This window comes from Grampus griseus, assembly GCF_964374135.1.
Source record: "Grampus griseus genome assembly, chromosome: 10".
Lineage (NCBI taxonomy): Eukaryota > Metazoa > Chordata > Mammalia > Artiodactyla > Delphinidae > Grampus > Grampus griseus.
Window position 1 is genome coordinate 58838407 of NC_139004.1, and position 24858 is coordinate 58863264.

A 24858-nucleotide genomic window follows, 5' to 3' on the forward strand; every position below is an offset into this window, starting at 1 on the left:
GGGCTGCCTTCCACTTCTTCCTCCATCCCAACCCACTTCCTCTTCTGACTCAGTGGATCCTTGCACAGGCCTGGGAGGTGGTAAGAGAGGAACTGTGTACCCACTGGTGGGATAAGGACAGTGAAGGTACAGCAGGACAGATCACACAGCAAGACACCAGCGTCAGAAGCCAAGAAAAGGGAGGCTGGAGCAGTCTCCCCCGCAGGGTGGGAGGAGCCTGGCCGAGAGGGCTGCACAGGACACTCCTGGGCCCACTTCCCAGCCAAGGTTTGGCAGGGGGTGTGGCTAGTGTGACCAAGGACTGAAAGCTGAGTAACACTAGGGCAAAAGGAGAGGAAGGGTACTCCAGGCGGAGAGAATAGCACCTGCACAGGCCGTAAGGGAGGATATAGTTAAACATCTGCAGGGAACTAGAGGATTTGATGTAGCAGAATCCAGATTCTCGTCTGGTGGGAGTGGCCGGAGGGCGATAGGCAGAATTGTTCTCTTGGCCTTTGAAAGAGTCATGCCACAGGATCTTCCCCCTCAGGGTTGGTCAAGGCAGGCTTTCTGGAGGGCGTAGGGTGGGACCAGCTATCGGGGAGGGGGATCCCAGGCCAGAATCGCGTGCCACAGCGGCAAGCCAGGAGTCTGTGGAGACAAGGGCAGGGCTGGGTGACCCTCAGACACTTGGGACTGGGTGCTGGCAAGGTCAGCAGGGCCACACCCCTGCCTCCAAGAGGCCAGCTCATGGGTTTTCTCACAACTTCCCTAAGCTTCTAGACCAAACTCCTCTCCCATGTCGGAGAGGAGGAAGAGATTCAAACCATGCTGGGGGGCAGCACATGTGTGCGTGTGCGCAGAGCAGGGCTCAGCCTCCCTAGGCGGGGCATGGAGCTGGGTACCTGTGATGGGGGAGGGAGTGCAGAGTGGGCAGGGCCAGAAAACAGAAAGGGACACCGCAGCATGGGGTTGGCGGGGTGGCAGGGAAGTTCCACCTTCCTACTAGGTGCTGACCCAGGGCTCTGCCGGTCTCTGGGCGTGGGGTTGGAGGGGGTGCGGATTGCTCCTGTCCTGAGCTCAGCACTAACAGGCTACAGCTGTAGTGGGGTGGGGGCCTAATTCAAACCAGCAGGTTGCCCAGTTCCCTCCCAGAGCGTAAACGTCATGGCCTAGGCATTCAGGGCCTCCCTAGCATCTACCAGGATCCTCTCCCACCCTGCTGGTTCAAGGGGCCCTGGGCCTCTCACTAGTGATTGAGCCTGGCCCTCCCTGTCCCTGTAAAACTTGTGGGACAAGCACTCCGCTCTTGGAGGCAAGCCCAGGGGCTAGTGTCCCTGAACAATGTGTGTTTAGTTCCAAGCATTTAATACTCACCACTCCTAAGATAGAGGAGTCCTTAGTACTGAGGAGTTGTATTATAAAGTCAAGCAATTTACCTAGCTATCCACCTAGAAGTGTCAGAGTGGAACTTGAACCCAGGCAGTCTGACTCAGGCCCCAAACCCTTAAGGGCTGTGCCACAGAACAGTTGCTCATCGAGATCTTTTATTTCTTCAAAATAAAATCAGATTGGGCCACTGGGATCCTTCTCGGTCTTTCTCTGGGAATCTGGCCTGGTGGTAGAGGTTTTAGTTGCAGGAGACCCTGGGTGACCTGAGACTGGGAAGTTCCAGCCCAGAGCCCTATCCCATGGGCTCTCTGGGAGGCTGATTCATCTCCAGACCGGCCCAGGAAAGGACGAGCACCCCGGTTCCCATGTCTGGTTGCACCCTCTTTCGGGGTTTATGAGCCGAGAGACTGGCAGTCTAAGGACCATTAGCCTCATGTTACAGAGGAGTCAGGCCTCCAGATGCAGAACGCAGGCGTCTGTCCTGAGAGCTTGGGTCACATTTTCTACCCCGATGTCCTCAAGACTCTAGGCTGGCGGAAGAGACGCAACCGTCCCCAGGCTAGTCTGGGTCCTGCCGACCATGAAACTCGGCTCATGAAACCCAGTCTCTGGAGCTGGAGTTCGATAGCTGTAGGTGGTGAACGGTGGGTCTGGGGTCTCCAAGAGGCAGAAGTGCTTGGCCCAAGCTCCGTGTAGCCCCACTGGAGGCCTTCTGATTCACGGGGAGCAGAGCAGGCAGGGGCGATGGAGCACTGCCCCTACCTTCTACTGAAATCTTTGAAGAAAACCGTCCATGAGAGCCTCTTGGTCCTGTGTGTGTGTTGCCCAGGTGGGATTTCCTTGCCTCACGCTCGTCAGGCGCTGACTAGAGCTGCCGAGGGTCTGTCTGCAAGAGGTGCAGTCTTCTTCCAGGGTGCCAGCTCTTCTTCCTGACCTTTACAGCATCAAAGAACTTCTCCCTGCTGAGCAGGAGTCCTCTTGGCACTCTGCCCAGTTCATTCTATCACCAGTGCCTCATGGGATTCACCTCTCGCTCTGGGCAGTGACAGAGTGCATTCCCTCTCCCAAAGACCAGCCGTCTGAGCCCAGGCTCTTCCCACGTGAGCCGTGGCTTCCAGCCCCTCACCTGGCCAGTTTGTGTCACTCACTCTGCACCGGCAGAGCCTCCTTTCGCTTCCCAACACTGATGCCTAGCCAGTCAGTGTTCATGGTCACTCGTGAGAGGGGCATTTCCCTTGAATTCTCTTGCCAGCTAATTCAGAATAGAAAAAACCAAAGTCTTTGACACACTTCCTCCCAATACTGCCCAGCTGATCAAGAAGATCACTATCAGAATTTGATTAAAGATCCTTGTGTTCTCTAAAAAATAAGACCTTAATGGAACCTCACTTGGGGATTTCCCTACAGCAAACAGACTCTACACTTTTATTTAAATTTTAAGGCAACATATCCAGATTTGCCTGTTTTCAGGAACTGCCTGACTTGGGGGTTTACTGTTAACTTTGAAAACTGAACCTCTGCCAATCTTACTGTGTGAGGTTATGTTGTATTCACTAAGAAAGTACAAATCCCTTTGAGTTCTGAGGAGAATAAAGTTAATTGTACTTATCCTGCAAATTCTCATGTGGATGCTAAAAATATCACCATGAATGTTTTCTCCAGGAGAAAGTGCTATGTGCCTGCCTGGTGAACCACTGTTAGGGAGGGAAGGTGGAGGCTGCAGGTGGCGTAGCAGGGAAACATGCTGTCCCTAGGCAGCATCTCACAGATGGGGGGACGTAGTCCCTCCTCAGCAAAGGCATCTGTTATATGCAGGTCACCTCAGCTGGATGACAACAGAGCCTGGAAGAAACGTGGAGTTGGCAGGGGAAGCAAGACCAAGCACCATCACTGGTTCTCTGCGTAGGTGAACATTTCTGCCTGACGTTCTCTCTAGCTCCACCTCGTGCCCTACCTACCACTAATACTCGGCCAGAAGACGAAAACAAGCCACAGACGGATGAGATGAGGTCTCTTCACTGGCTGGGTCAGCAAGGAGACTCAGTGTCTCCTTTTCCATTTCAGAAAGACTATTTGAAGTCTGGATGAATAAAGAAGGATGAAACATGCACAGACTCAAACTTAGACTAAGTATATATTTTAATGTCTACAAGGCCCCCCTTTCCAGTTTTAGGGAAATTTAAATGAAGTGTATACAAATCAGACATTACCAATATGTACAAAAGTATTTTCTACAGTTTTTGAACAATACCAGCTATATCATGTTTCATTTGCAGTAAACAGGACATTACAAAACCAGTCCAATAATGCCTTGTCTATTAAGAAGCACAATACACATAATTCAATTTTATTTAAAAAGTAACTTAAAATACAGAACAATCCCCTTTATGAAGAAAAGCTATTTCTGTAGTCCATTCAGTAAACACACAAGTTGAATGCTGCAGCTGAGGGCTGTCCTTTTCCATGGAGAAAACAAACGAGGCTTCTAGGGCCCACCTTTTCAGGGTAAAATTCTACCCACAGCACAACAGGCGAAGTTATTGCCTGTGGGAGGCAGAATTCTAAAATGCCCCTCCTCCTATTTCATGCCCCAATCCCAGGAACCTGTAAATGCGATACCACTTCTGTGATTATGTTCTGTGGCACAGCTGACCTTAACACAGGGAGACTATCTCAGTGGGCTTGATCTAATCACACAAACCTTAAAACAGAGGAGGAAGGCAGAGAGACCTGAAGCATGAGAAGAAGCCCTCGATGGGCCATTGCTGGTTTGAAGATGGAGGGAAGCACACAAGAAGGAATGTGAGCAGCCTTAAGGAGCCGAGAAAGAGGACCCCGGCTGACAGCCAGCAAGGAACTGAATACTGCTAACAATCTGAATGAACTTGGAAGCAGATTCTTCCCCAGAGCCTCCATAAAGGAATGCTGCCCTGCTGACCCTTGATTTCAGCCTTGTGAGACCCTGAGCAGAGAATCCAGCCATACTGTGCTGGACTCATGAGCTACAGAACTGTAAGCTAAGAAATGAGTGCTGCTTTAAGCTGCAAAGTTTGGGGTCATTTGTTACACAGCAATAGAAAACTAATACACTGCCCAAAGGTAACTCTTCTTAACGTAATTAGATTTGGCAGTTTTTGTTTGGGTTCTAAATGCAGTTTCTTTCCACTGCATATTATTAAAGCAATATTCTCCTCTGTAGGCAACTTCTGAAAACCCTTCATATGATCGCACATTGTTTTGTATTCACTATCAAGTATGTTTGTTTGACTTAGGTCCTATTTTCTAATGTATTCTCATCTATCAACTTGGCAAACAACTGGCCACAACCCTGTTTATGAACCTTTTATGGGTGATGGTTTTAATATATCCAAGGTCACCCCTCCATCCATCAGGGGTGGTCAGATCCCTCCAACTGAGGGCTCTTTCCCACTTCCCAAGTACACCAGGCAAGCCCTGGGGTAGGATGGCACAGAGTTCTGCATCAAACATCCAATATGAATTTCTTCTGCATAACTGGATTAAACTGGCACTAAGGTGATTAAGTACACTTGGGGAAAAAACTCAAACTAAAGGTTAAAAAAAATCTCACCAGGGCTTCCCTGGTGGCACAGTGGTTGAGAGTCCGCCTGCTGATGCAGGGGACGCGGGTTTGTGCCCCGGTCTGGGAAGATCCCACATGCCGCGGAGCGGCTGGGCCCGTGAGCCATGGCCGCTGAGCCTGCCTGCGTGTCCAGAGCCTGTGCTCCACAATGGGAGAGGCCACAACAGTGAGAGGCCCGCGTACCGCAAAAAAAAAAAATCTCACCAGTTTTTACAGGTCAAATCATTTTTGCAGGAACCACCCAAGACTGTGAAAGTGTGTAATCTATGCAGTACTGCACACCCCGATTCCCTGTCTGTTGTCGTAGGTTTACCATCTCACACAAGGCTTCACTGAGTCAGTGCAGGCCACTGAAACAGGGAAACATGCTGGCGGGTGCTGAGAACAGTTCAACTGCTCTTGCATCTGCCTCTTACTTGAAAGACTTAAAAGTAAAGCCCTGCAAAATGTGCCCAGGATGGTGGCAGGGAGATCTTGGTGTTACTTTTGAAGTCCACTCTCCAATCAACTCCTCCAGGGACACACGCATCAGTTCTGTGCAGCAGACCCCAGTGGCCACACAACCCCATGCCAATCCTGCCTGCTCCACGGCCTCCAGCCCACACCTGTGCTTGAGAGAGGCCCTCCAAATATTTAAAGTGAATAGAGCTTAGAAGGACCCATGTTTGGTGCCAATGAATTTTTAAAAATTCATTTCTCTCTCTGACGGAATTCTAATGTATAGTATGTAAGAAAAATGCACCAAAAGGTACCAAGCACCAAAGCATGAACTGGAATAGAATTGTCTTTTTACAAACGGAACTTCATAGTATTTATTAGAAAGCACATAAAACATTAGGGCTTTAGAGACAGTGCAGGTATTTATAGTTAAGGCTGATTTACTCTTCTTAACCTCACCCGCCAGCCTGAAATAATACACTGGGCTGTATGGTGACTACTTTTCTGATCCTCTGAGACAACAAAGAAGTAAGGAATGAATTAAGAACCCCAGAGCCACTGCCTTATACTCCTGGCTACCATCAGTATCAGTTCTGGGCAGTTTGTTTTTAAGAGCACACATGTATAAGGTTCTGTGTAATTGGTATACAAGTATTTGGTCACCTTTCACAGTTCTCCTTCACAGTTCTATGCTTGGCAGCGTACATGCTAAAACCTTAAAAACGGGCAAAAAGAATCTGTATTCTAAGAAATACATGAGATGGAGAGAAATAATCTAGCTAAAATAATATTGCAAATTATATTTAAATTTCATGATTTCTTGATTCAAGAAAATGAAATTCATTTCCATAGTTGGCTACTGTAAAATGTGGCATACAAATATTTTTAGGAGACATATCTGTATTTTAAATTCTACGCACATGTAAATGAACAAATAACAATTATAAGTGTCTATTTTTCAACTTCATCTCTAATATTGAAACAGAACAACAGACTGCCATTAAGTTTCTTAAACTTTTAAGTTACCAGATATTTACAAATAAGATCCAATTTGTATCAAAAAAAGGGGACACTTTCAACTATATCTGCTGCTTTCACTGGGACTCCGATGATGAGAGTAACTTCGGTCACTTTCACTGTCAGAGCCATAAGATCTACAACTCCTGTATAACAAAACAAAAACAGAAATACCTTTTAATTGTCAGCCCTTTGAATTCCTCTTGTAGCTTCTTTTTTGATATGAGTGGCCTGAAAGCAAGTGGCTTGAAGAGGCACAGCATAGTGGGTTGGCGAGTGGGGTACTGACTGTGGCAATACTGCAGACTTTTCAAAGATGTCAATGACAGATGGTGGTAATATCAGGTTAAGATAAAATAAAGAAACTTCTTGGGGAATTACTTGAAATCCACTCATATATGTGAGAATAATTTTCCATGTTACCCAAAATGAACATCAATATTTAATTAGACTGAGGAAGTAAGGGAAAAAAGGCCCACAAAGAGAGTTTCATTAAAAGGCAAGGAAATCAAAATCAAATCAAAATGGGAGGCCAATGAGGGGTGAGGGTGAGGTGGGGCAGGGACTGGACCACTGGGAGAGTGAGTCAAGAAGACTTGGTTATGGTCACCATTCAGTTATTTCGAAAAATATTCACAGAGAGCCAGTCACTTTACTAGATGCAAAGGGCACACACAGAGTAGACTATGTAGAGTTTCCTGGGGCTCAAGGATAGTATAGAATAGGGGGCAAGATAAATAAAGCACATGCGGCGAGAGGGCAACAGATCTCAGAGTGAGCAGCAGGAAGGGCTTCCCTGGGGCAGTGAGTGGCCTGCAGTGGAGACCTGCAGAGTAGTTGAGAATTGGCTATTTCAATTGGCTATTTCATGTCAAGGGACATGGTGAAGTGGGCATGTGACTCTCTAGGCAGAAAAAGAAAAAGGTTCCAGGATGTTAGTGCAGGGAAGACAGAAAAGCCCAAGCTGGAGTTGGTAGGCGGAGAGGCCTCCATGCAATGCTGAGGAGCATGGACCTGCCCCTGAAGGCAGTAGGGCATCCTTGAAGAGTTTCAAACAAGGGAGTGTCCAGATCACACTGATACCCTACAAGCACGACTGACTGTAGTTGTAAGGTATGGGGGAAGGGTAAGACCAGAAGCCACCAGGAAAGGGACATTACAAAAAGCAACCCACAGTATGAGCCATATGTTACATAAAACATACCTATAAATACATATAATATATAAACATTTTTAACCGTACAAACTGCAATCCTAAGTATTATATTTTATTATGTTACAGTTTTTAAAACATTACCTTTTTAAAATTCAAAACACTGACAAATCGGCTGTTAGTTCTAGCAAGCAACCCTATTTAAAGAATGGGCCATGGTTTGAGTTGCCTTCTCTCCTTATTCCTTCCAAAAGAAATGTTTGTCCAAGGATATGTGAATATTTAAAAATCCATTTTAGATTCAAACATTAACAACCACCAGTAAATACTACCCAGCAACTCTTAATACAAAGGCCACTTTCAGTAACTGCCTTTGGGTTGATGAAGTTCAGGCAGAGAAAGAAGTATTTCTGTCCTCAGAAGATGGTGCTTTCGCTTCTACAGCAGTCTCTCACCCCACACCCTAAGTGCCCACAGTAACTTACAGTGCTTGAAAGAACAGACCCACCTGGACCGCCTATTGTAGCTTCTGCCTCGGTGATAACTGTCGCTCCTCTGGCTTCTACTTCGACTCCGACTCCTGCTATAGTAGCTATCGTAGGTGTAGGACCTGCTTTAAACAGCAATAACAAACACTAAATCTTCCCGTTCAAATACTCATATATTCCCATTTCTTTTTAGCTTCTTAAGTGTCCTCTTAGAACATGGGCACTATATGACAGTATGAAGACACATCTGCAGAACAAGTACTGGAAACATTTAACAACTGCCCCAAATCAGACTTACCGTATTAAACAGAAAAATGTTATAGTTTCTTTTCTGCATTGAAAAATATCACAAAATTAACACTGAGTTAGTTCAACTGAATCTCATGGATCTTATTAGACAATTATAGTCAATAAATCCCTGCCATTACAATTCGACATCAATTATCACTTTTGACATTAGAGCACAATGGGCCAACAGATTAAAAACTGTTCAAAAAGACAAACATATGTTTTTCAATAACATACAACACCTTTTAAAAGGGAATTAAGGGCTTTATAAAACAAGGCCCTTTTAATTCTGCCCCCACAGGTGGTTTCCCAACCCCTGTCCATACCTGGACCGACTGTGGGGATCGTACGAGCTGCTCCTGGATCTGCTCCTGCTGGACGTCCTAATAGGAATCACATGAGGGGCTATCAACTTGTGGATCAGGACAGGCTACATCAAAAATCTAGACATTTATTTGCCCATCAAGGAGAAAACACACAATGAAATCCAGCAGCTATATTTATTTCATTTTCATATCAAAAGTATATTGGAATTTTTTTAAAAAGCATGTTGGATTTCGCAAGAAACGTTAGAAGTTTTACACAATTCTTCTATGAGGTGCACATCAAGAAAGTCGCTGGGGAGGAACTGGGTGGGGAAGGGGGAAGACACAGGTGGAACACTTGAAAGTAAAATGAAGCTGCAGCAGTGGTAAATACCTGAGAGGCAAAAAGGGGCTGGAAGAAGCTGGGAAAACCAGAAACTTGGGGTCACCCACCACACACACACTTCTTCCTTTGTCCTCGTGTAATAGTCCTCCTCTCCCAATATCTAACCCGAGTCAAGAGATGACTGCAGATGGAAACTTAGGTTAATGAGGATGTACTGGGGGTTCAGGTGGTAGTCAGGGCCTCTTTTAAATATTTCTACTGCTTCTCTTTCCTCACTCTGATAAGATCCCATCTTGAGATCAGCCAGTAAGAATCCAATAGCTCTTTGAAAGAAAGAACTAGGTGAGTAAGTAGGCCTGTCTGATAGTCAGCAATGACAAGACCCTTTTCAACAGCTACCCCACTCTGCCTGTGCAGGGCAGGCCTTCAAAAGAAGACAGATGGAGACCCCACAGTAGGACAGGATTCACAAGCTCACCTATGGCTTTTGTAACTGCGGTAGGAACTGCTCCGGCTTCTTGTGCGGCCTCTGCTGTACCACCCTCTGCTCCGACTTCTGGAGTAGCTTCTTGATCTACAAGTAAGAGTGGAAAATATATAAATCATATTAACTCATTATGCTGTTAAAACTAATTACAAGTAGGGCAGGAGGGGGAAAACCCAACAAGAGGAAAGGTCTCTGGAAAGGTCTCTCACGAACTCCTCACAGCGGGTATCACAGAGACGGCTAATGAGGGTTTAAACTGAACAGAATAAAATAAAGAGAAAACAGAAAAGGCTGATACAGGTATGTTCATAGGAGCCCTACCTGTAACACCAGACGAGGAAACAATCCAAATCTCCATTAACAGTAGAATGGGTTAAAAAAAAATTAACACAGATATATACTGAAATATTCTAAAGTAGGAAAATGAACTACAGCTGCCATGTATCAACAGAGGTAACTCTTGGGAACATAATGTTGAGTGGAAAAGGCAAACGTAGAATATCTATACATATAAGAAAGGATTTTGTTTGAAAACAAGCAAAAGCAACATTATATATAGATAGAAACATTTATAGTAAAACTACAAAGAGAAACAACAAAATTATAATAGAAGTTTAGAATAACATTTAACTCTAGGAGAGAAGAGAGAAAGTAGGGTAGCATCGGGTAGGACTACGTTAGGTATATCAAAGCTCTATTTTTAAAGCTAGATACCATTTAAAATTATTTTTTATACCTTAATCATTAAAAAAATTTATACCTATTTAATATTTAATAAAACAAACAAGAAACTTAATGCAATTTTGCCCCACCCTGCTTCCCCTAGTTTATGCTTGCCATTCAGGAACTGAACAATACCCCTGTGTATGTGCTACTCAGGTAATATCTTCATAGGTTTTATTCAGTATGTACTTATGTTTTGGAAGACAGATGCAGTTTATTGGCAAAGACACATTCTGTTCTCATAAGATCCTAGTCATTTACTCAACGAACAATTATAGAGCGACTCTGTTAGGTGAATGAAAGATGAGTAGCAAACAGCCCCTGACTTCACTGAGTTTGCAGGCCAGAAGGGAAGTCAGGCCCACGTAAGTAACCGAAACAGGGAGGGCAAAGTTTAGCTATCTCAGTCTACTACCTGTGAGCTGCCCAACTTAAGAGCAAATTTCTTAGCGTTTCCATGCCTCACTGTCTTCATGTATGAAATGAGACACCACCCACTCCAAAGGCAGGGGCAGGAAGGTAGATGAGAATGGCCAGCGTCACCAACAGCTCAGAGCTGTCTGAGTGTAAACAGTAAGTACACACCGAGCGGACAGGAGGCTGGAGTAGCTCAACAGGCACCTTCATCTAGAATATGAACCCGGAGACAAAAGGCCAGGATTCACCAGCTCTCTGGGCCTTGTTGGGAGTCAGAGCAGGAGGAGGTAGAGACGCCAACAACTCAAGCATGGAATGGTCTGAGAGGGAATGAGGAGAGCTAGCAGAGGGCTTCTAGAAGGACTGAAGGGACTGAAAACATGCCCTGGCACTGGCCATGCGGAAGTACCTGAAAATCTTAAGTCAGCTGAGTGAGATGGGGGAGGGAAGGCACAGAATACAAACTGCAAGCAACTGAAGAGTAAATGGGAGATGCTTATTGTAGATGGTAAATGTCGGCTCCTATTTTTAAAGAAATCTGGGTAAGGGAAGAAAATGACTGATAGAAAACTAGGAAGAAAAAAAGTTAAAGATTCTTACTGCATTTTAAGTTCAAGTGATGAAAATCAAGCACAACGTAATAAAGGATATGAGTCAGAGGCAGTGAGGCAAAACCATGAAACATTTACAAGGAAAAGAAAAGAATACAAATTACTTGTTAACTTCATACCACCATCACCAATTTTTTTAGTTTTAAAAATGCTCATTCTCTGCATTAGCCAGTCTATGCTGATGACAATAGTTAGACGTAACTTGAACCAAAAATCAACCAATCAATCTTAAGATGATCATTTTTACCATTTCCTGCCCCTTGAATAAAGATCAACTAGATGCAAGTCCTTGGCAGGTAACTTTGCCTCTCTGGCCCTCACCCTCCACTTGTATAAAATGGAGGGTTAGATTACTGATCTCGAAATCCTACATATTCTGTAAATGCAAGATTCCCTTCTAAGGCATCACTAACAGTAGAGAGAGCGGCCTCACTCCTTTAAAAATGGAGAACTTGCCACCTATCACGGCAACTCACTGCAGTTGCCATGGAGCTTTAATTGACAGCAATAGTTTTTTTACCCTGAGCCCAAATCTCTTCCCCTGAAATCTCTGCTCCCTGTGTCTTCAGTCTGCTCTGTGAGTCACACAGCACAAGCTTTCTCCTTATTCCCTCCCAGATATTGGGAAACAGTGATCTTGTCCCTAACTCTGATGTTCTTCCAAGCAAAACAATAACAGACTCTCCTTGGGAGAAAAAAAGGAAAAGAGAGTAATGCTCACCGATAAGATGATGTGGAACTTCTCGATCGACTCCTTGAGTGACTGTAGGAGACAGACCTTGTTCTGTGCCTTGACTTGGTCTCAGATTTACTTCGAGATCTGCTTGGACTCCTGGACTGGCTATCACCATCCCGACTAGGCGTCTGCTCATCACTCGAACTCTCCTGATTTCTTGGCCTCCGGTTTAAGCGTGCTGTCTTTCTTACTTCATCAAAGAGAGACCCAGGCCGAACTTTATTTTTGCTTTTAATTTCTATTCTCAAGCCTTGTGGTTTCATTTCAGGCACAGTAGTCAGTGCCTTAACTTCCACAGCACTTGATGTAGTAGCAGACGGTGCTGCCAGGTTCCCCACACCTTGCAGGGGCTTCCATTTATTATCCATGAGGCTGGTCTGGCTTTTCTCAGCCACCTCTCTCTTCACAGTGCTTTCTACAGCAGTGGCCAAGCTGGCGGAGCTGCTGTCCTGCTTTCCCACCTCACCCACCATTTTGCTTTCTGACATGCTGCTTTCCTGTTTTCCCAACTCTGCCTCAGGATGCTCTGTTGGCATATCCTGCTTTAGAACAATGCTTATATCCGGGGTGTCAAGCCTTGAATTTCCTAGAGGGGAAGGCCCCTCGGCCTTTGCTGGGGAACTCCTATCAGGAGTGCAAATCTCCATGTTGTCATCTGTTTGAAGCAGATCCTCCACTCCGCTTGGGATGCTCTCTTCAATATGCTGAATGTTCGGGGGAGAACTGACCACGTTTTCCTCAGCGTTTAAAGCTGCGGGAGACACACTGAGTTTACTATCATCTTTAGTAGGCTGATCAGTATCTGATGAAACCGTTATTGGATTATGTTTACCTGAAAGACTGCCATCTTCACAGGGCTTCTCAGTTTGGGGAATATTTTCTTTTACGGCTTCCCTGTTTTCAGAAAGTTGTTTTTTCTCTTTTGCTTCCTGAGTAACTTGCTTTTCGTTAATCTCCTCCTCCTCCTCTTCACCAAATTCTAGTGGAGGCTGCCAGTGAAACGCTTGTTTTCGTTTTGGAGCCTTGTGTTTTTTCTCTTTTTTCCCTTTCAATTTCTCTTTTGCTTTTTTGGTATGTTCCCTTTTAAGATGCTCCTTAGAGCTGTGTTTATGCTTGTGGGGTTTTCCTCTACTGTTTTCTGAATTGGAATAGAACCCCTCAGAATCAGAGGTTGATGACCGCTGTTTGCTTGATTTCCAGGCACTATTACCATCAGGCAGTAAAGTACCTGCTGAAGACTTAGTTGCTGGTTTGGTTTTGATGTGAATTTCACCCAACTCTGACTCAGAATCTGAAGTGGCTTCACCTTCCTCCTTATCAGAAGATGGCCGGGAATTATTTTTACTGTTTTTAGTTACATCTTGTTCAGAATTTGACTCAGAGTCCCATTTACTCCCAGCATAATTCTTCCTTTTGGGCTTACTGCCACTTCTAAAGTGATCAGAAGGACTTTCTTTCAAAGTTCTTTTTTTTGAATGAGGGCATTCCCGTTCAGGCTTAGATTTCTCTTCACCTCTGTTTTTCTCCTGTTTATTATTCATGTCCATTTGGACTTGCTTCTCTTTTTCCTGGGCTGACTGTGTAACCCGAACACTTGACTGTTCACTGTCTGAAGAATAATCTAAAGATGACCTGCTTTCACTGTACTTTCTATGACATGAAGACTTGTCTCTGCCTCTGACATATTTATTACGAAGTGTCTTTTCAGAGCTGCTGCTGTGCCTTTTATTGGAGGTGTTATTTTTTTTCCCATTGGATCTAAATTTTCTCTTGGCTCGTCTTCCATCATCACTGCTAACAGAAGAGTATGAAAATGATCTACTACACCGTGAGTGGTCACTGTATTTATTTCGTGAATGAGATCTAGATGAGGGAGACCTAGACCTTGAATGTGAACTAGCTAAACTTCGAGATCTTGTGTATGACCTGGAATAAGATCTACTCCTAGAAGATCTACTCCTTGACCTCGGTGAACTTTCTGAACTTCTATCACTGTATTTTGAATAAGCGCTCCGATCACTTTCTGAATTTTTTTCTCTTTTATGGTAGGATGATGAACTACCAGTCTCTTTAACATTTGCTAAACCATAAGTGCTTTGGATGGGCAGCAAATGGGTTGTTTTAGCTTTCATTTCCTGGATTCGTTCATAAGAGGGCTTCCAGGGCTTCTGTCCAGGCTTCCACCTTGAAGGAGGGGGGCTGTCACTCAGTGGTATTACAGGAATATTTTCCGCCACCACTGGTTGTACTAAAACATTTTCATTTTGTGTCACTGTTGCTCTTAAAGGTTCTGTTTTAACAGGTTTATTTTCACTTAACTGAGAGGCTGTTCCTCTTGGTGATTTTGATGCTGTTCTTTGGTGCCCTGACTTAGAACTAGATCTGGACTTTGATCTACTTCGAGAATGTGATGAGGATTTTGACGGAGTCCTTGATCTTGAGCTTCCTCTAGAATAAGACTGTGAGTGAGATTTTGATCTGTATGAGTCTCTGCTGGAATGGGTTGAAGAGCTGTGGTCATCCTTATCAGATTTAGACCAGTCCCTCTTGGATGAGTGATGAGATGACAACGAGGAAGAACGAGATCTCCTTTCTCTATCACATGAGGATTTCCCTCTTCGGGTGGAAGATTTTAAGGATTCTATGTCAGATGGTACAATAATCCTTCTCTTCTTAGTCTGTTTGTGCCTTCTGCAATGTTTCTGCTTTTTAGGTTTCTTTTTATGCTTAACCTTTTTCTCTTTTCTGCGTTTTTTATGGTGACCATCAGAGTGTCTTGCTGTGCTTAGATCTGAATAATATCCATTATAGGACCACGATCGGGATCTCTGGGACAAGCTTCTTTCATCCCATCGGCTTGAACAGGGGTCACTTAACCTATAGAAAAGGACATAATATGCATGCAATTATTTACAAGCATGTTTTCTATGCTTTAAAATTAAAACACATTTGTTGTCAATACAAATGCATCAGCAAAAGCTTAGTTAACAACCAAGTACTGACTCTGTCAACACTTTAAGCACACATAGGAAGGATAAACCAACAGCTGATAGGCCTGGTCCCGACCTTGTAATTTCAAAGAGATCATTACTATCAGATCACTACTATCAGACTTACAAAAGGATTTTTTTCAGAGCCAAGCCAAGAATTTTCAACTTCGATAGGAAAATAGTTTTGAAAAGCAAAGCAACTACAGCAATCACAAAAGCACTGCTGCCCTACTGAGTTCCTGGCTATCATCCACTCAATAACACTCTGCCTCCAGGAATAATTTCTGAGGGAGAATCAAATCAAGTTCCCAAACAATTCTGTTAATTCTCTGCAGATACAGGATAACTGCCTGAACTTTAGGCGAAGCCTCTTTTTCTTTTTTGGCTGCACGGCTTGTGGGATCTTAGTTCCCTGACCAGGGATCGAACCCGAGCACCAGCAGGGAAAACTCCCGAGTCCTAACCACTGGACCACCAGGGAATTCCTTAAAAACATGACTACTGTTTTTATCTCAGCCTCATACAGGTAATCAACAACTTTCCCCTACGGTTTTAGTTAAACTACTTAGTACAGAAATTAGGGGAAAAGTACATTAAATAGATGCAGACTTTACAATATCTCAGTGGCAGTATCAGGGCTCAAAACTCAGAGTTCTCAGTGCCACTGTGTCTACACCACTTCCACACAGCAGACGCACACCTTTTCCTCCCTCTTCTAACTTCGAACCATTCTGCTGGATGCCCATAGAGAAAAACAGAATTCTACCATGAACAATTACACAGGGTCCCATTGGTATATTTTGCACTAGCTATTCTGGGGCCAGCCCCATTTCTAAAATAGATACTGCACTGTGGAGTGTCAATGAAGACAGGACATGGATACACTTCTGAAGAAACAAAAGTCCCTGGGGTCGGAAGTTAACACACACACTGGGTACAGATTTCCCTATCTACCCATTTATTCATTAGTGACTATGAGAACAGGCTAGGAAAGAATCTGCTATATAATTTTTTTTAAGTCCTGATTATTTCTAAAATTGAACAAGAAATCTTTAAGAAATTCAGGAGGGTTATAGTCTTGTGAGGGAAAACAGAATTTTGATTTAAAAGCACCCAAAGTCAAGCAGCCCTCCTCCCATTTCACCAAGCATTCCCAAATATATTCTCTTTGGTCATAGTCTAATTTTAAAGGTAAATATTTAGTGAAAAGTCCAGAAATATGTCTCTATCCCCTTAAGACTTAAAATATAGAGGACACAGGATTGTACTCATACTTACTTATCTCCTTTACTCCACTTTTCTCCACTAGGTGGTCTATATGCTCTTAATCTCTGCATTTCTTCTTTCCAGTGAGGAGGAGTTTCACTGCTATCATCATCATCTGATTCGGAACAGGATCTTGATCTTGGAGGTGTGTGATAGCGCTTTAAAAACAAAGTTAGGAATAACTACCTTCAAAATATCTCTTAATTGTAATCTGCTATAGGACAGAGGTAGGTATAAGACCCAATCTCTGACGCCATTCAAAGGCAATAACGACTAAGTACCAAGAAGATGGTATGAAGTTGTGTCAAACTAAAAAAAATGGGAAAGCTGGAGATTCACCTGTAATCACACACAACAATTTCCTCTTTGAAGTCCTAATGGTTATATTCATTAGCCTAGATTATTCAATATACTAACATTTCTCAGCATACTGATTATTTCACATTCATTTCATATTCAAACACAGCAGTAAACACTAATCTAACAGCAGTGCCTTCCCATAACTATACAGAATACAACTAGCTCCTTGGACAGATTTTGGACTATACCTAAGATTAAAGCTAGGATTTTGCCTAGAGGTAAAAACATTTTACCGCTTAAGATAAGTAATTTGAAAAAAGTCCAGTTTTAACACACATACAATTGTGCCCCTTCCTTTAATCTTCCGTCCAGACTTTGATACAGATGGTTTCTGATCATTTACGGTGGGTGTAATATCAGGAATCTTCCTGGAAAAGAAGATTGAAAATTTATAAAAAGCAAATGCTAGGCAGTTTTCTCAGTGTTTAAATGCAGAATTTATGTTCCTATCATACAAAAACACTTCATTTAGATTCAACACTTTTGTAGAATGAGGCACTCCACATAACCCAATTTTCTAAGCAAATCCTTTAAATACAAAAACTAAAAAAAAAAAAAGTAACCGGGGTTCCCTGGTGGCGCAGTGGTTGAGAGTCCGCCTGCCAATGCGGGCAACGTGGGTTTGTGCCCCGGTCCGGGAGGATCCCACATGCCGCGGAGTGGCTGGGCCCATGAGCCATGGCCGCTGGGCCTGCGCGTCCGGAGCCTGTACTCCACAACGGGAGAGGCCATAGCAGTGAGAGGCCCGCGTACCGCAAAAAAAAAAAAAAAAAAAAAAAAGTAACCCAACTGAGTAGAAATACACGATACTAGTATCAATCTTTTAAAGTACAGAACTACTTTCAAAAAAATCCTTTTTTAGATGTCTCTTGTCAAAACAGTAATGTTCTTAGGGAATCCTGAGGTATTGTTGACTCTAATGCTCAAGTGTTTTTAACAGTTTTAAATTTTATTTTATATATATATTTTTAAATATTTATTTATTTATTTTATTTATCTCGGCTGTGCTGGGTCTCAGTTGTGGCACGCGGATCTTTACTTGCGGCATGGGGGATCTTTTAGTTGTGGCATGCGGGCTCTTTACTTGCCGCATGCGGGCTCCCAGTTGCGGCATGCATGTGGGATCTAGCTCCCTGACCAGGAACTGAACCCGGGCCCCCTGCACTGGGAGCACAGAGTCCTACCCACTGGACCACATTTATTTTATATTTTTAATAGTCTGTTTGTCTACCCCACTTTACTATAAGCTGCCCCTCCTTCAATGCTCTGAATCTGCTACTTTATCTTATGGGTGATTATGGCAGCTACAGTCCTCCATGCCTGAGAAGTCTTTTCATACTTGAGTTTGTTTTGTACCTGTTATGATTAACATAATGGCTAGCTTTTATTGAGGACTTACTATGTGTCAGGCGTTATATTAATAAACATTTTAAACATACTTATTTATTGGGTAAAAATACATAACATAAAATTGGCCATTTTAACCATTTTTAAATGTACAATTCAGTGGCATTAATTATACTCAAAACGTTGTGCAACCATCACTACTATCTTTCCAAAACTTCTTCATCACTTTCATCCTGAAACTCTACCTATTAAGCAATACCTCTCCATTTCCCTCATTCCCTTAGCCTCTGGTAACCTCTAATTTAGCTGAATAACATTCCATTGTATATATATATACACCACATTTTGTTTATCCATTCATCTGTTGGTGGACGCGTGAGTTGTCTCCATGTTTTTGCTACTGTGAATAATGCTGCAATGAACCCTGGAGTACATGTATCTGTTTGAATCTATTTTCAATACTTTTGGATATGTACCTAGGAGTAGACATGCTGAGTTACATGGTAAATCCATATTTAACTTTTTGAGGAACCACCAAACTGTTTTCCACAGCAGCTGCATCATTTTAGACTCCTCCTAGCAATGTATGAGGATTCCAATTTTCTCCACATCCTCACCGACACTAGTTTTTTTGGGTTTTGTTTTAAATTACAGCCGTCCTAGTAGGTGAGACACGGTATCTCACTGTGGGTCTGATTTGCATTTTCCTAACGACTAATGATATTAAATATCTTTTCACATGTTTGTTCCCCATTTGTACATCTTCTTTGGAGAAGTGTCTATTCAAGTGCTTTGCCCATTTTTAAAATGAGTTGTCTTTTTGTTGCTATTGCTCATGCTTTTGGTGTCAAATATAAGAATCCACTGCTGAACCTAAGGTCATGAAGGTTTACCCCTATGTTTCCTTCTAAGAGTTTTATGGTTTTAGTTCTTATATTTAGGTCATTGACCCATTTTGAGTTAATGTTTGCATATGATGTGAGGTAGGGTCCAACCTCATTCTTTTGCATGTGGAAATCCAGGTGTCTCAGCACCATTTATTGAAGAGACTATTCTTTCTCCATGGAATGGACTTTGCACCCTTATCTAAAATATAATGGCCATGCAAAGTTTGAATCTCAGCATCAAAAATCAGAATTTTTATCATCTTGGGCCAGTTATTTAGCTCTTTGAGCTTCAGCTTTCACACTTGTAAAACAGAGATAACACTTCAACTTATTTATACGAATTAAAGAGATAATGTATGAAAAACTGTTAGTTCAGTGCTTTGCATATAGTAAGGGCTTCCCCCCAGAGCAGGGTTCTCAAACTCAAATGCTGACAGGCAGGTAATGTAAATCTGTGAAGTGGACACAATAGAATAGTTCACTTTCCACTTGATTATTCTTCCACTTGAAGAATAACAGTTCAAGCCCAGTGATATACTTCAACTTCTCTTGGTCAGGAGACAGCAGAGATTGGTATGAATAGGGACAGCACTCTGAGTAGCCACTAATTTTTGCCTTGCAGTGTAACAGAACCAATGTTTTGGAGGATTCTTCAATTTCTCAAGAGAAGAAAAAATCTGAATTTTTGTATGAGTCAACAATGTTTGAGCCAGTGTATGAGCCAATGGTGACACTGTCATGAGAGGTGTCATGAACCTAAGGAATATAATGAATCCAATTCTGGACACCTGGGAGCCAATTTTTTAAAATAAAACAATAATATGAAGGACAAATAACATAGGTCTATCCTCCAATGTTTTCATGATCCACCAGTTTTCTCTTCTGCTACAGAGGCTCTCAGACCATGAGTAGGTCCCATATTTCAGGGTCTGAACCTCAATCATGGGGGACCAGATATTGGATGTTCTCAGTGTCCACTATGCCCATCCTCTCGGAGACTCACACTGCTCACCTAATCCACACGCCACTGAGGTACTAACCAGAGGTCAATATAATAAATGACACTGGGGAAAAAAAAATCTAATGGCCATAGATGTATGGGTTTATTTCTGGACTCTCAATTCTATTCCATTGGTCTCTATGTCTATCCTTATGCCAGTACCACACTATTTTTTTTTGAATTTTATTTTATTTTTTTACACAGCAGGTTCTTATTAGATACCACACTATTTTGATGACTGCAGCTTTGTAGTAAATTTTGAAATCAGGACATATGAGTCCTCCAACTTTGTCTTTCTCCCTCAAGATTGTTTTGGCTATTTGGGACACCTTGCAATTCTATACAAACTTGGACATTGACTTTTCCATTTCTGCAAAGTCTACTGGAATTTGACTGAACCCATAGCTCATTCTGAGTAGTACTGACATCTTAATATTAAGCCTTCCAATCCATGAACATAGAATGTCTTTCCACTTATTTAGGTTTTAATTTCTTTCAGCAGTATTTTAGATATATACCTATAGTTTTCATCGTACAAGTCTTTCACCTCCTTGATTTAATTTATTCCTAGGTATTTTATTCTTTTAGATGTTATTTCATGGAATTACTTTCTCAATTTCCTTTTCAGATTGTTCATTGCTGGTTGTTAATAAGTGTTTTAGAGGCATTAGTTCATTTAATTCTCATAACAACACTATGAGGTAGGTACTATTATCATCTCCATTTTAAAGACAAAGAATTTTAAGATTAAGAGGTTAAAAATGTTGCCCAAGGTCACGGAAAGAAATTAAACTTGACTCTTATAACCATTTTATAGGGTTTTCCCAACCAGGAATCTGGCTCCAGATAAACACACAATATTACTATAAGAAAACCTTGACTAAAAAGTATATTATAGTCTTTTCAGTCATTTCATATTCATGACATCATTTGATTCTCACAATGAGAGATGTAACAGGGACTCTTGGCAGGCAATTGTTAACCTCGTTTTCCTCATGAAGAACAAAGCACTGAACCAAATGACTTGCCTATTAAGTGTTCGGCACAAATTAATGTTCACCTGGGAACCTTTTAGATGCTGATCCAATGCTGCCACCCTCTACCTCCTCCCCACAACATTCTGATTTAATCTGCTGTATGGCCCAGAAACTGGTATTTTTAAAAGCTTGCCAAATTACTCTGAAGTGCAGCTGAAGATGAGAACAAATGAATTAGAGCAAGTGTGGAACCCAGCTTTCGCTAAGTGAATTATAAGTGATAATGAGCTTAACTGCTGGTAAATTCAGTAAGGTGGCAAGCTCACTAAGGCTGACAGCCCCTGTTTCTTATCCTTGCATACCTTGCATTCTTAGCACACAATTCTAGCTCCCAAACAACTGATCAAATCTCAAACATTCTAATGAAATAGATCTACTTGCTATCTTTGTATGACACAACTACCTGCCAATTATGATTTAAAATAATTCTGCAGAATATAACTTCCAAAGATGTTACGTAACCAAAGAAGAGTGATGACCAAATAAACTTACTAGCAATATTCAACCATAAATACAAGACAGTGGTATAAACTACTTTAAAAATACCAGATAACAGGGGTTGGCAAACTTTTTCTTAAGAAAAGAGTCCAAGAGTAAATATTTTAGGATTTTTAGGCCAAGAAGAAAATTAAGATAACTATGTAACAAAAAGAAAACAAGTCTTCACAAATGTTTTATCAATGAAATTAGAAAGTATCATTTTTTGTGACACAGATCTACTAAGGAGAGTGGAATTCTTTTTCAGGGAGAATAACATTTCACTTCATTTAACTAGGGTTCAGTATCCCCTATCAAAGCAGATAGTGTTAATACTGTTCTTCTGGTAATGCGGATCTGTAATGAGAGTTTTACATACTCCATCTCTGAAAATATCTTTCCACACAGATGGATTTTATGTGTAGCACCTGAAATACTGGAGAGTTATAACTGGATCACCGTGAGGTGTAGTGCACTGAATAGCATATAAAGCGATGAGAGCACCACATACAAACTCTCTGCAACTCTTTGATTCTGCTGCTGTATCACAAAAACAGCCCAAGAAAAACAGTGAACAAACGGATGTGGCTGTGTTCCAGTAAAACTTTATTTATGGACACTGAAATTTGAATTTCATGTAATTTTCACATGTCACAAAATATTATTCTTCTTTTGATTTTTTCCACAAACATTTAAAAACATAAAAACCACATTTAGCTCATGGGCTGTACAAAACCAGGCAATAGGCCGAATTTAGCCCATGGACGACTATAGTTTGCCAACCCCCACTAGATGACACTAAAACTGACCTTTCAAGTTTCCTACTTTCTGAAAACCAAATGGATTGGATCAATGAATGGTGTCTTATATTTTCAGAAAGAAGGATCCCACTAAAATTTGTTCACAATATATTATGTTATATTATATATAATAATATAATTAACAGCAAAACTACTGATACCTTACAAAGCTCACTAAAAAGGTTTACAGAACTGTCATAAAGAGAATATTCAATTTTTAAAAATGAAAACATCAGTATGTTAAGCTATTAGTTCAAAGATACATCCCATTTCATAATAGCTTTTTAAAATGAGAAAATACAGAATTTTAAAATTTCTAATGAACTAAATAACCACAATCAAGAGACTTGATTGTGAACAGGGACATGTGCATAAGTTCTCAGGCTTCAATATTAACTCTTCATAGGAAACGTGTCAATTACACCAACCACTTTATGGTATTTCTATTCATATATTTCCCTTAACAATTCTAAACTTGAGTCTAACACACAAAATACACTAATTACTATTTTTTGAGACCAAATCTAAAGCTACATGTTAGCTTTTCCAGGATAGAGGATTTATCACTGAGCAAGTTAACAACAGTAACATATGGGACTAAATTTTATCCCCAGTCATCACGCAATAATTTTGCACTATAAACTGGAGTATGTTTTATCACTCGATTGGATCCAAAGAGTTCAACTAACCCTGTTTTGACAACCAAAATCTCACCCCTAATGAAAGGCCAAGTAAATGAGATTGGTAATGAAATCTTTCCAGATCTCCACTAAGAACTTCTCCCCGATCAACTTGCCAAACCCCCTCTCTCTACTAGCAGAATATGAATTTTGAAAGGTAGGGTACATGTCATTTACGAATTCAATATCTCCCCCAGTATAATTCAAAGTGCTCTGACCATGGGTCATGCTCAATAAATGAGTGTGGACCTGCAATGAGCTAACAGAATCACCAGTCAGAGAAACGAAAACATGTAGGTTAATCATCCTTACGGTTCAGGCTCCACTGTGACAAGAGGCATATCTCTTCTTAGTAAAAATCGGTTCTCGGGCACCGGAGGAATCTCTTCTGGGCGCACCACAGGCTTTTCCCTTTTAGCATTTGAATCGATACACCTTTTTTCATTGGTATCACTCCTCTCAGAGTGACTTAGAGAGAACAAACCGAATCACCAATTAAGATGTGTAATGTCTGCATTTTATAATAATATTAAATAATATAATAATATAATTAGCAGCAAAACTACTGATACCTTACAAAGCTCACTAAAAAGGTTTACACAACTGTCATAAAGAGAAAATATAAAACACAATGCAGTGAAAAAGCCACAGCACTAAAATTCTGATAAGAATTGCCAAATGATCCTTTTTTCTTTTCTCACCTGCAAACGCGTAAATCTTTGATATGAAACATCTGTGCTACCCTTGATTTGTTAGATTTCAATTTGAAGTCCACAGAATGCTATCCTTTTCAACAATAGGTAACAAAGCTAAGTTTACAGAATCACACATACTTTCCCCATTCCAGGGTGCTTGTTTCTTAGGTAAGACTACCTTGGTGTTTCGCACTTACCCTTTTGGGCTTATTATATGTTTATTCCTTGGCTCTTCTGAACTGCTTGCTTCCTTTCGTCTCTTTTTAGAATGTTTAACTTTTGGCCTCCTCTTATGTTTCCTTCTTCTGCTTCTCTCATGTTCAATTTCACTTTCTGAGGATGATTCTGAAGAGGAAGAGGAATTGGAAGAGGAATCCGAGACTTCTGAATGAGTTGGTTTCTTCCTTTTTTTCTCAAAAACTTTTAAGAAATATTAACAAAAATATTAGTACTGGATTTCAGTGCCTATGTTTCAGAGTAAAAAACATGATTACCAGGTATTGTAAAACATGTTTTGTATAAAGAAAACTAAAAACAAAATTTATTCTTTTTTTAATTTTAATATTTTTTAACATCTTTATTAGAGTATAATTGCTTTACAATGAATGGTGTGTCAGTTTCTGCTTTATAACAAAGTGAATCAGTTATACATATACATATGTCCCCATATCTCTTCCCTCTTGCATCTCCCTCCCTCCCACCCTCCCTATCCCACCCCTCTACGTGGTCACAAAGCACCAAGCTGATGTCCCTGTGCTATGCGGCTGCTTCCCACTAGCTATCTATTTTACGTAAAAACAAAATTTAAATAAACTTTTTTTTCAAGTTGATAATACAATTTGCTGGTGAGATTGTAAGGTAACAAAGCCCTCATGAAGTCTATATTCTAGTTGGGTCAGAGAAGAAAATAAGCAACTACATAATATGACAAATGATAAATGCTAAAAGAAGGGGGAAGTAAAGGCAGGGTAAAGGGAACAGGGAAAGTTGAGGTAATTTAAGATAACATTTGAGCACAGGCCTGAAGGAAGTGAGGGAGGGGGTCATGCAGGTATCTGAACGAAGAGTATTCCAGAGAGAAGGAACAGCCAGCACAAAGTCCCTGAGTGCTTGACATGTCCGAATAAAGGTCAACGTGCTGGCAAGACAATGAATGAGGGGAAAGAGAGATTAGAGAAACAGCAGAAGGCCAGAATTCCTTACAGACCGTTGTAAAGACTTTAGCTTTGGCCGATGGAGAGGGAGCCCTTGGAGAAGATGGCTCTGGGTGCTGCTGAGGACTGTAGAGGGTCAAGAGTGTAAGCAAGGAGACCAGTCAGGAAGCTATCGTTGCTGAGA

General features: G+C 41.7%; 1 protein-coding gene across 7 annotated transcripts in view; it reads right to left on the bottom strand.

Annotated features, from left to right (window-relative positions):
• Positions 1-6434: 6434 nt before the first annotated feature.
• Positions 6435-24858, bottom strand: part of NKTR (natural killer cell triggering receptor) — a 46184-nt gene continuing 27760 nt past the window's right edge. For 3 of the 7 annotated variants that reach the window (XM_082662681.1, XM_082662685.1, XM_082662686.1), the window contains 9 exons: positions 23718-23940; positions 23138-23293; positions 16878-16965; positions 16250-16395; positions 11967-14858; positions 9486-9581; positions 8683-8739; positions 8089-8193; positions 6435-6573 (listed from right to left, as the gene is read on the bottom strand). In XM_082662681.1, coding sequence (XP_082518807.1) covers positions 6486-6573; positions 8089-8193; positions 8683-8739; positions 9486-9581; positions 11967-14858; positions 16250-16395; positions 16878-16965; positions 23138-23293; positions 23718-23940 — 3851 coding nt within the window. In that variant the 3' untranslated portion in view covers positions 6435-6485. Of the gene's footprint in view, positions 6574-8088; positions 8194-8682; positions 8740-9485; positions 9582-11966; positions 14859-16249; positions 16396-16877; positions 16966-23137; positions 23294-23717; positions 23941-24858 lie in introns of those variants that run through there. The other 4 variants (XM_082662684.1, XM_082662683.1, XM_082662682.1 and 1 more) reach the window with 4 other exon arrangements.